The sequence below is a fragment of the Malaclemys terrapin genome, chromosome 2 (genome assembly GCF_027887155.1).
Source record: "Malaclemys terrapin pileata isolate rMalTer1 chromosome 2, rMalTer1.hap1, whole genome shotgun sequence".
NCBI classification, from domain to species: domain Eukaryota; kingdom Metazoa; phylum Chordata; order Testudines; family Emydidae; genus Malaclemys; species Malaclemys terrapin.
The window spans coordinates 59593103-59605738 of record NC_071506.1 but is presented as its reverse complement, the minus strand read 5'-3'; the positions used below and the strand labels follow the sequence as shown (position 1 = coordinate 59605738).

Here is a 12636-nt window from a genome sequence, read left to right as displayed (position 1 = left end):
TTGCATGCCTATCATTAGGTGAACAATTACTGCAACTGGATGTGAATTCCATTAAAAGTTGTTTGGTATATCACAAAATATATATTCTTCTTCCAACATACAGCATTTTCTGGTGTTTAAAGGGAAACTCATCTGGCTCAGAGCAGCATGCTGAAATTTCCAGAGACAAATCTCTACAGTCTGAGGGCTGTAATACTTTGGTTTAATTTTGGTTGTTGGATTTATTGTTTGGGTGCTGAGTGGTGCTAGTGGCCTGTGATATACAGGAGGTCAGACTAGATGATCTGGCAGTCCTTTTATATAGCACTCTTGGAAAACCTGGGTAAGGATAATATATTTTGGAATAGTCTTTTGTGTTAACTTTAGTGATCTTTCTGGTTTCTGATGCATCACACTGCAATGTTAGTGACTTTCCTGGCTAGCAGTACTTCAGCACAGAGGCATCCATTATCATTTGTTTTAGTGTGTCAAATGCTTGCTGTTGGGGACCTTCCCAGTCCCTCTCAACATCCTGCCTTGTGAGCTAATGGATGGGTTTCAGTACTGTAGTCAGGTGTAGACAGAACATGGACAGAAAATTTATCTTTGCTGTGGAACCTTTTCACGTCCACTGGCGCTAGCATGTCTCTGACTGCCTTGATCTTGTTGAGATCTGCGTTTGGGCCCTCTGCTATGAGTAAATGTATATGTATATTCTCATGCTGTTTGAGTCACACTTTTTCTAGGTTCAGTTTTATGTTCTTGTCTCTGCATTGCTGTAGAAACTTGCATTTTTCTGTCATACTCTTGTTCAGCTTCTGTATCATTGCTCCCTTCACCCATAATGAGGATATCATCTGCAATTATTTTCACCCCAGACAACCTTTCCAGTGCTTGGGTGAGTCTTCTCTGGAACATCTCTGGGGCTGGGATCATGCCCATCGGCTTGCACAGCCATCTGCAGGGACAAAATGATGTTGCAAAGGTTGTCAGCATACTGGACTCATATCCAGCCTTATATGTCAAAACTCATCCATCACATTAGAGACTACAAAAATTCTGGCTTTGGAAAGTTCTACCAAGAGGTTATCAATTGTGGGAAGTGGATAAAGGGACAATGCCTTGTTCACAGGGCCGGCTCCAGGCTCCAGCCCACCAAGCTTGTGCTTGGGGCGGCACCTGGAGGGGGGCAGCGCAGCATGGCACTCTGGCTCCGGCCGCCGGGGAGAGCGGAGCCGTAGTGGGCTTGCTGCCCTCCCCCAGCGCTCTGGCCACCGGGGAGAGCGGAGCCGCGGCGGGCTCGCCACCCTCCCCCCGGTGCTCTGGCCGCCGGGGAGAGCGGAGCCCCAGCTGGGCTCTCCACCCTCCCCCCGGCGCTCCGGCCGGTCGGGGAGAGCGGCCCATGGCTGGGCTCGGCGCCCTCCCCTGCCACGCTCCGGGGGGCGGGGGCGGGGGGAGGCTTTTTTGCCTGGGGCAGCCAGAGCCGGCCCTGCTTGTTCAGTGGCTTTAGGTCTATGCAGATATGTAATTTTACCGATGGCTTCTTTACCATTGCCATGCTTCTTACCCAGCCTATACTGGCCTCTACTGGTGCTATGATATGCCTGCGCTGCAGACTTTCATGCTCCTTGAGTATTGGATTACATAGTGCCACTGGAATTTTCCTTCATGGTAAACTCAAAGGTTCCACTGTGGGTCTATTTCCTGTTGAAGCTTTCCTTTGAGGCACCCATTGCCTTTAAAAATATCCCTACATTCTTTTAAAATGGTCTCCATTGTCCATGGGATTTCCCTTTTTGCTTCTTGCACTCTAGCTATAAAATTCTGATGCTGCACCTGATCCGACCTGTGGCTTGTATGGCTGTATTCCCCAAGAGGGGTAGATGGTGTTTATCATCCTCCACCACCACAAACTTCTGCTGGTATCATCTGTTATTTTTTGGATCAGTGATTATGAGGTCACATTTTCCTATGGACAGCATTAATCTCACATTGTACATTATTAGATTGTGTCTGCTCTCTGTGAAAGGTATGTTTGATCATATTGCAGGAGGCCCCGCTATTCAGCTGAAATTGCATAGGGTGTTTCCCTATTAACACTCTTGCATTCATAGAGGTTGGCATTGTCCCTTGTTGCTATCTTGTCCCAACAGCTTGAACATAATATGCGCTCAGACTCAAGGAGAAAATAATGATGTTATCAACACTGTCTGATGTGCCATCTCCCTCTTGTACACATCTGATTGAATTTTTCTGGTACTGTTCTCTGCTCTTGTACACATTGGTAAAATGATTCAACTTGCCACATTCCTTGCAATGTTGTCCTAGTGTATGGCACTTCTCATTGAGCCGCCCATGCTGTCTTCCACAGCTAGTGCCCCTCACTATGTGTATGGAACCCTGGCTACTTGCTCTCTTATGCTCTTGAATGCATATACTTGTGGAGTTGTTGTGCCTCCTAGGGCTCTCATCCTTTCACTTGAGGCTTCTGCTCCCCATCTGTCTAATGTGAGAGTGCCTTTCCAGAGCAGCCACTCTTTCAGGAGGTGATCCCAAGTGCCACAGACTGTCCTTTCCCAAATCAGGAAGTCTGTCAAGTCTTCAAAATTGCACATAGTAGCCACTGTGTATAAGGCAGAAATATAGGGATCTAGCCATTTAGGGTGACCAGCTAGCAAGTGTGAAAAATCGGGACAGGGGATAGTGGGGTAATAGGCACCTATATAAGACAAAGCCCCCAAAATAGGGACTGTCCCTATAAAATAGTGACATCTGGTCACCCTATAGCCATTCCCCTTTGGCTTGGTCTCTAGTGAAAAATCTGTGTTGTGTCACAGTTTTGTTCTGCTTTAGGGAGGAATAGTTTCCCAGGGCTCCTAGGGCTGCTGTGAGGCTTGAGGCAGTGATGTGCTTCTGAGGGGTGCAGATATCTCTGCCTTGTTCCCTAATAAGGTAAAATAACAGTTTTACTTTCCTGCTGTTGTCATCCTCTTGAATGGCCAGGTCTGTGTCCAGCTCAAACTCCTCCTTCCACTGGGTCCATCTCTGGTCTAGAATTGGATATGCAAAATCCAGAGCTCTTGGGGGCTTCAAACTGAGTTCCATGGCTCATGCTGCCACCTGCTGCACTGCAGAGAACTCACAGCTCAAATGCTCGAGTATCAGAGGGGTAGCCGTGTTAGTCTGAATCTGTTGCTCTTAGCTCAAATGCTGCCACCCTGTTTCATTCACAAGAAGTGAAACAGAAGGCAGGTTAAGTTGAGCAAGTGGAACTTTAGTAAACCCTCTGCACTGCTCTGTCCATGTGGCTGAGTGCCTTCCTACCTAACTCCACCCATTCCCTGTCTTCCTGGTGTGCCCTCAATAACAGCCCCTCCATGGTCCTCTGACTGCAGTTCCACTGATCATGATACAAGACCTATTAGTTTCTTTGTTGGTGACACTAAACGTGACTTGACAGAAGATCCTGTAGAGTTTGTGCATGAGCTTTAGCTTACATGCATTATATAGCGCTCTTGGAAAACCCTGTTAAGAATAGTATATTGTGGAATAGTCTTTTATGTTAACTTTTGTGATCCTGCACTTTCAGCATAAATAAATAGAAATACATTTCAGATAATGTTACTCCTTGTGATAGGCTGTCTAATGTCAGGTTAGGAATAATAAGGAACCTGTTCTGTGTTAGCCAGAATAAGGCACCCTATGAACCAACAATGGGTACTTAAATCTCAACTCTAGATATGGGTATAGGTACTGGCTGAGTGCTTCCCATGTGTCTGAGCAGAGGAGACTTGTAAAGTACTCTGTAGTCAAATCAGCAACATCTGGATCAACCTAGGAAGTAGAATGGATTCAAAATGATATCCTCTGGCCTGCTTGTGCACAACAAACTGCAAGCAATCAAGACAGTTCCTTGAGAAGATTTTGTCCAAAAGTTAAAATACAAAATGTTAAATGCTGACATTTCCCCTTTCCCCCTCCCTCTTCCTGTCCTTTTCCTCCAGTCTCCTCCTCCTCCTATCTTTTTTTTTTATCCCCACCCTAAAATGCTATGTCTGTGTAATATTGAGTGCTTTTGTACGGTTTGGTCTTGCAGCTTTGACAAGTTGTAAAGTTGTGTAATTGAATAATTGTATTGGCTATCCTGTGAAATGTGCAGTATTTGGTAACATAAAGAGCTGTATGTTGTTTACCTTTTTTGTATTTTTTTATTGTTTCTTTATGAAAATCAATAAAAGTTTCATAAAATTTTAAGCATCCTTAATGACATATAAATAGTTCAGTGTAAAAGGTAAAAAAAGATTCAAATGTGGTTTTATCTAGAGAGAAAATATGTCTTAATCCTTCAGGATATTATACTAACCAGTACTTTGCAGATGATTGTAAAGGTAATGAATGTGTATTTTACCTTAACCAAGCCCAACCTGCTTTAACAGTTTGTATAGAAGACATACTCAAGTTTAACTCTTGGCATCCTTGCTTAACTTTCATTTCATCCCACTCTTTCCTCTTTACAGGCTGTGATTTGAGTTCAGTCACAATGCAGGATTATTTTTGTCATTTATTCTGCTATAGTAATTGGAGGGTGAGAGATTGATAGGTACATTGCATGTCAACTATGGGGATGAGAAGGGTGTTCTGCCAACTCCATACAGTATTTGATTAGCATAATACATTATTAAATACATTGAAATATTAATTAGAGCTCAAAGTATCTGATTATGCACCTCCCACTGCTGGATACAAGTAAGATCAAGTTTTGTGCAACACTTCTGAGGAAAAAACGTCTGATCTGCATGGAATAGAGGCAATTCTATACTATGTATAGGCATAAGGATTCCTACAGACACCACCAGTGGAGTTCTCCAGGTGCACATAATGCAAAGTGGGAGTGGTTTAGAGGCAAAGTGAATGTGTTATACCCCCATGGCTGGTGTTCAACAATCAATTCAAGCTCCAGTAGGTGTGCAGCAGGTTTAGTGAGACAGAAGTTGGTTCTGTTGTTTTTATAGCTTCCTGTCATAATAAGGTTTTCAGGGTATTAAGACAACTTGTTTTAGGTATGCATTAAGGTCATTTTTATTGACACACAAAACAAAGTGTAGCAATACTGCATACAGTGTTTAAACAAATGAACTGATGAAATCTCTGTTATTGGTACAGTATGTTTCTCTACAGCTGGTTTTAGATAAAATCAATCTCACTCCTCTGTCATTTCCAATGTTATTGTTTGTTTTCAAAATGAAGTGCAGATAGTAATTGATAAACATCCTGTTGAGGTAGGGAATTGAAATAACTATTTCCTGTTTGAAAGCACTGAAATGAGACAGCTTTGATGATGCATGCAATTTTTTTTTCTTTTATAGCAAGATTCCATACAGTGGGTATATAACAGTATAGAGAGTGCACAGGAAGACCTTCAGAAAGCGAACTCCAAACCCCCTGGAGATGAGGGAGGAGATGCCTTTGACTGCAAAGTGGAAGGTGTGATCTTTATTTTTTGCATGTCATCCTTTAGAATTTCTTCCTGTTAGCAAGGAACATAGAAATTTCTTCTTCCCACTAGGGAAACTGGAAGCAGACTACAGGTTTTAATTTACATAAGGATTTATATGCAATTGCATATCTGACACAGAGGAGAATTAAAAATACCATCACCCTATAATACTGTGTGAATTAGCTGAACAGTTCCTTGGATCAATGAGAAATTTTATAGTATCGCACTTTCATTAAAATCTCATTCATTTGCATTCATAGGAAATCTTATCCTATAAATTATCTGGATAAAATTCACAAATAATAAAATAATTTAAGGGGAATTAAAATTAATTCAAAGCTCTATTGGATCACAAATAATGAGTCTCATGTTCTTCAGGATACTTTTCAGGCAAAAGTTATGAGTCTACAAGGATGATTGAGAAAATGCTTAATAGCTGACTTCCAATTAATTTCTCTGGGCAAATGCTGCCCTCAGAGTTGTATGTGTGTCTCTGGAGCAAGCATTCAGTGGGGGGAGGGATAGCTCAGTGGTTTGAGCATTGGCCTGCTAAACTTAGGCTTGTGAATTCAATCCTTGAGGGGGCTACTTAGAGATCTGGGACAAAAATCTGTCTGGGGATTGGTCCTGCTTTGAGCAGGGGGTTGGACTAGATGACCTTCCAACCCTGATATTTTACAGTTTAAATAAGGGTTTTCCAACTTTCCATTCCTATTTGTTGCTACATCTCCAGCTTGTAAGAAAAGCAGAATGTCTCCCTTTACAACCAATAGGTTGTGTCATAGGATATTCCAGCAGGCTTTCTCAGACTTCATCTGACCCAAGCTTTAGTCAGCCCCAGACCTGAGTTTTTCTGAGTTTGTCACCTAGTCACCTTGGGATTTCTTGATGTTCATTTCAATAGAAATTATCAAAACATCGCTACTTCCATAGGGTCTGCAGTGATTGTTCTTTTATTTTGATTTAGGTCTGAAGCGGCCAAAACAAAACTAACTATTAATTTTCTTTGCTGTAGAAGTAATTGACAAGTTTAACACAATGGCAATAATTGATGGGAGGAAGGATCATGTGAGTCTCACTGTTGATAATGTTCATCTGGAATATGGAGTGGTTTATGAGTATGACAGTACGGCTGGAATAAAATGCCATGTGGTGGAGAAAATGATTGAACCAAAGGGCTTTTTCAGCTTGACTGCAAAGGTATGAGGCCTATGTAGAAAAATTACATTTTTATATGTATTAATTTTGTATTATACTTATTCCACTGAAGTCACATCTATCCGTTATTGATTGAGAGGGACATCTGGTTTTATTTCATGTCTAATATTTGCAGGTCACCTTTGTCCCGCTGACATTTTGAATCATGACTATGTACTCAGTAAGCAATATAAGTTATGTTGTGGTCATAAATTGAACATCTCAACTCAACAAATGCCAAAGAATTCCCTTTTTTGCTATCAAAAAAACTTCAAAGAAGTTCAGAGACTTATTGTAATTGAATCTCAAAACATTTTGAAGGGTCAGGATATGAAGCGTCACATAAAAAATATTCAAGACCCCATTTTCAAATGGTCTGTAACCTGACCTCCAAAACTGCAGGTGCAACTTTCTGAACTTAAGTTTCTGTGCATACACAAAAGTAGCAAGGTGCATTGCTGGGTTTTTTTGCATATTATCTCCCTCCGAATAGACACAGGAAAATGCATCTGCAAAAACATAGATTAGGAAAATGTTGCACAAAAATTTTGAGGCTACTCTGGACATTTTCATCTGAATACTTCCAAAGCTGCAAAAGTGGGACTTCTTATTAATAACATGGGAAAGAGGTCTTAATTAGAGCTGTTGCATTTTACATCTAACTATTAATTATCAAGTATCAGGGGGTAGCCGTGTTAGTCTGTATCTACAAAAACAACAAGGAGTCTGGTGGCACCTTAAAGACTAACAGATTTATTTGGGCATAAGCTTTCGTGGGTAAAAACCTATGCATCTGAAGAAGTGAGGTTTTTACCCACGAAAGCTTATGCCCAAATAAATCTGTTAGTCTTTAAGGTGCCACCAGACTCCTTATTAATTATCAATTCATGTAGGAATATAGCTTTTTATTAATTCCTGTTTCATCACTTACACAATTACAGGCAAGGATAAATAAAAATTAAAGCCAAAACTTTGTAGAGTGAATTCAGTTTCTGCAGGTTATCTTTTCATTGATTAAATCATTGAACCATAGGGATGTTATTATTTGCTCTAATAATACAGTATGTAGAAGTGTTTGTAATTTAAATATTTTTTACTAATCTTATATTTTTAGTATTAATTTTTCCACTGCCATACTCTGACTATTTGTAAGAAAACTAGAGCTTCCAGAACACTGACTTTTGGCCTCAATTAGTACAACTACCTTATACTGAGTCAAGCCAGTTCAGGAATTGGTTGCAGATCTTCAAGGAACACCTAGGTGCTGCAGAAAGTGGTGCTGGTTAATCATTGTCTGTCTTCCCTCTAAAGATACATCTAAATTAAGATGGGATGTAGACTATAGACACTGGCTGCCCTGCTAGCACAGGTCTAAATAGCAGTGTAGCAGAGTTTTGCATTATTAATTAGATTTGAGGAAACTGAAATTTTTTATTAATTTACTGACTGAATACAGTGAAAGAGTTGTACCTTAATGAATATGATAATTGTCATCTCATCTCATCTATGCTGAACAAATAGTAAAAATGACTGAGCTGAGTTCTCATGTACGCTGATTTCGTGAGTCAGTATCACATAATCTGTCAACCGGTTAGTTTTATTATAAATGTTGTAGTTGATAAGTCAGCATCCCATAATTTGTACACTTAATTGAAATAAATGCTGGCTAGCAGAAAATGTATTTCAAGAAAGACATAATGGTTACGTTAATAGTGATAGAACAAGTCCATAACCACATGTGGTCATGAAACCACTGTATGTAACTTGTATAGTTGGAGTTTCTATTACTAAGACAAGGAGTTACTAAAGGGAACCCTTTCCTCCCAAAGCATCATCCTTTCTAGTTACGCAGCATACCTAAAATGTTAAGGGACAATTGATTTTCAGGTTTTTTTGCTTGTAAATATCAGGACTGATAAGTAATGTTCATTTTACTCATCTGACTTCATAATGTACTGCCATTGTCTTTATTACTACAGATTCTTGAAGCACTGGCTAAAAGTGATGAGCATTTTGTGCAAAACTGCAACAGCCTGAATTCTTTAAATGAAGTAATCCCCACTGACCTCCAAAGTAGATTCAGTGTAATTTGCAGCGAGAAAATTGAGCATATCTACCGAAGAATCTCTAGTTATAAAAAGGTATGGATCAGAAAATGTCTTGAAAATCTGCTATTTCCTTGTTGTGGAAGAACCAACAAAAAATAATGAATTTGAATGTCTATTAAACATTTTGGTTGCAATGACAAAACTGGCGGTTAAATTTGACCCACCCAGATGCCTGAGTACCTAAACTGAGTGATTGCATAATTATATTGTGATGGGGTATATAAACCCCACACTGATGAGGAAGGTGCCAGTAATGCTGTGCGGGCAGGGCTAGTTCCACCCCTCCTGTATGATATCATGTATGATAGGCAGGAGGCCTTTAAAATGGAGGAAACTGCAGTCAGCTGGGTTGGAAAGAGCAGGACTGCTGTAGGTAAAAGACTGCTGTAGTGACTCCTGGAGCCACCAGAGGAACACCCATCTGAGAGATCTTCACCCCCACCCTACCAGGGAGTGCGGTGAGCTCCCAGGGAAAGACTTAAGAAGGCTTGCAAGGGGCAGGGGCCCCTTGTAACCAGTAAGGAACTAGGGCCTGTGCTGGAGCCACCCAGTGCAAGTAACTGGGAGTGGTCAGGTTTTCCCAGCATCAGGGAGAAAAACCTCAGGAAGTTCTTTAAATATACATGTGCCCTTCATTATGCCTTTCATTCATGGGATAGGTCTTATCCTCTCTTCGTCATGTTGAACATATAGATAACCAGAAATTCTGTGTATTTCCAATGAAAGACCAAGCACTCCGTTTCACAGCATTCATAAATCTAGTGAATTTTCAGAATTTACCCGAAGTGAAGCGATATTAGTGATATTAAATTCTTCTCATATTGCATGTTAATTTAAAATATAAAGTTGTTGTTATAAGTTAACTCCTCACCTGCAGACTGTAGTTTGAGTCAACCCTTTTCACTTTTACTACTGACAGACTGCACTGTAAATTATTAGACAACTGTTAGCTAATTGTCAAGTTTGTAAAAATGGCAAAAAGTGTATTGCATATTGTAAGGAAATGAGTGAACACATTTCTTGAGCTTGGTCTGCAGTTTCACGCTACTTCTGTGTGACTAGTTTAACTAAGCTAGGCATAAACTAATCAAACCTTTGCCCATTTCCCCCAAGTGAACCTGCATTTCTCTCCTCCTGACCTCTAGTTTCCTCCCTCCCCTACCCCAATTATTTGTGAATTGTGGGGCCAGTCTAAACTAGGTCTGATACCTCTCCTTTGAACTGTTTGCATCCTCTGTCATCTGGATCTAGGATGTGAGATTTGCAAACTGGTCTGTTGTGGGATTTTGCAAGAAAAAATTCAAAATAGAGGTGAGAGGTTTAATGTGGACTCTAACAGACCCTGCATATGAAAATTGGAGGAGGGATGGGACAGAGGTCGGGAGCGGAGGAGTTGCTTCCTAGACGGTAATGACCCTTTCTTAGGGTATGTCAGCAGCTAGGAGGGTGCTCCCTAATGAAAGTGAACAGCCCTTGTCCAGCTTGAGCTAGCACATTAAATATAGCAGTGTGGTTGCGGTGACATAGGTGGTGATTTGGGCCACCTGCCCAAATACAATCCTGCCAAACTCCCTGAGTACATATGTGGGTGGCTAGCCCAGGCTGCCATCAAAGCTGCTGTAGTCACATTACTATTTTTAGCATACCAGCTCGAGCAGAGCCACAGTGTGTCTGTCTACCCAAACTAGGAAGCACCCTCCAAGCCGCTGGGTAGACATACCTCTAGAGATTTTGGCCAGTATAAGTCTAAACATCCAGACTTTCATATGTCTATCTAAAGTGAACCTCGGGTTTCTTGAGATGGGAGCATCACTTACTTTAACCATTCAGTCAGAAATGTTCTTTAGAGGTTAGGTAACTAATAGCTGTCTCATATACCTTTCCTGTTTTCTACTGTGAACTGAGTATGATGCATAGTCTTTATGAACAAGAGTGCCTGGCAAGAACAGCAAGAGTTTGAGTCTAGGTTGAAGTACAATGGCACAGCCACGTTGGAAAATGTCACAGGACCTTTAATTGCAATATCTGCTTCTAGCCAGTGTGATCCACACTTTCAGAAGCCTCAAACTCACCCTCACCAAAATCAATAAGTATGATGCAGGTTCACAGTTTAGCTCTCAATGACTGTTAGAAACACTGTTGGAGTGTTCATATTCCAGGAATAGATATGCCCTTCTTTTGGCAAGGTAAATGTAACCATAGTAACAAAAGTCTCTCAGAATGCCTTAGCTTTACTGTAAATTTCACTGTGAAAGTTTGAACTCTATAAATAGAAACCCAGTGGCTTTTTGCAGTTCCTGTTATTTCAGAATATTTTGCTTGTAATACACTTTGAGTTCAGTGCCATGGGCCCCAGATGTTTCTCAATACATGTATGAGAAGAAGTTTGGACTTGACTTATGACCTGATTAAATCATAACCAGGCATTTGGTCTCTGTGGAACAGGATGTGTGGGAGATTCAAATATGAAATATGTACTGCTTGGAGGAACATTTTTACCATTAGATATTCTTAGTGCCTTCTTAATTCTTGGTACATTCTTCAGTTTTAAACAATTCCATAATTGGACTTTGTGTAATCTCCAGGATCCTGTCCTAGATACAAATATTTAAGTATAATTCATTAGTTGAATCCTGGTTGTACAGAAATGTTTATCAAGCTTACACAGAGTCAGTAGCATCACAAGTAAACACATGTTTAAATCCCAATACATAAAGCTACCACTTTATGGGCGGTGCGGGAGGGGATATAGCTTGACTCAGTTAAAAGATACTTAAAGCCAGATAATCAGTGAAATGTACATGGAGATTTAATTGGGTAAGCACTTTGAAAGGTAACTTTTAAAAAAATATTCTGATGCATGAACCTAATGATCAGCGTTGTTTAATAAGGTATGTGCCCTGTTATGTAATATTTTAACTGGAGATGAGATGTGATTAAAATACCAACTACTTGCAGGTGATGATGAATGTTCCCATTAAAATCTCCCCTGATTCCAGACTGTGAATTGAAAGGGGAGATACATGTTTTCACATAAACCCTAATCCAGTTGTGTTTCACATCATGTGGTCACCTAATCTAAGATTTTATAATGGTCTTGTCATCATGATTATGATCTAATTCTCTGAAGTAACACTTCTTGGGAAACGGGACAAGAATAGTTACAGGAATGAACATAAGAAGAAATCTTCATTGATTCAGAGGAACACTGTAGAAGTAAAATAGATGTACTGCCTGTGGGTCAATAAACGTCCCTGCACTATTTCAATCTAATTTTTCAAAGATTTATTTCTTAGAAGTCTATGCCTTATTTAACCAGTACTTCAGTTTTCAAAGTTGAGACATTTTCTAATTCCCAAGTGTAGCAAAGTTTGTAAAATATCAAAGGAGTAGCCGTGTTAGTCTGGATCTGTAAAAGCAGCAAAGAGTCCTGTGGCACCTTATAGACTAACAAACGTATAGGAGCATGAGATTTCATGGGTGAAGTCCAAGAAGTGGGTATAAGGTGCCACAGGGCTCTTTGCTGCTTTTGTAAAATATGGAGATTGTAGTTTATTTTACTGTAATTTTGCAGCAACTTCATTCTCATTGTGATAAATTCATAATTTTAGCTTCCAGTTTTATATTTATTAGAAACTAAACTAAAGCAAATATCTGAGAGTGTTTTTAGATAATACACACTTGAAAATACCGGAAATTTGCTATGTTTGTAGTTTGGGAACTCTCATACTTTCTGGAGCTCATCCTCAGAAGCACAGGACTTCAAATGAGTCTAATATTGAGACATTTGACAGAAAATAAATGGGTTAAATCCTTAATATAAATCTATTTCTAATTTGCAAAAATTACCCATAA

At 40.1% G+C, this 12636-nt stretch overlaps 1 protein-coding gene across 2 annotated transcripts in view; it reads left to right on the top strand.

Moving 5' to 3' along the window:
- PREX2 (phosphatidylinositol-3,4,5-trisphosphate dependent Rac exchange factor 2) overlaps positions 1–12636 on the top strand; it is a 280651-nt gene that overhangs the window by 149377 nt on the left and 118638 nt on the right. For both annotated transcript variants that reach the window (XM_054020338.1, XM_054020337.1), the window contains exons 21-23: positions 5346–5463; positions 6492–6676; positions 8653–8814. In XM_054020338.1, coding sequence (XP_053876313.1) covers positions 5346–5463; positions 6492–6676; positions 8653–8814 — 465 coding nt within the window. The remainder of the gene's footprint in view (positions 1–5345; positions 5464–6491; positions 6677–8652; positions 8815–12636) is intronic.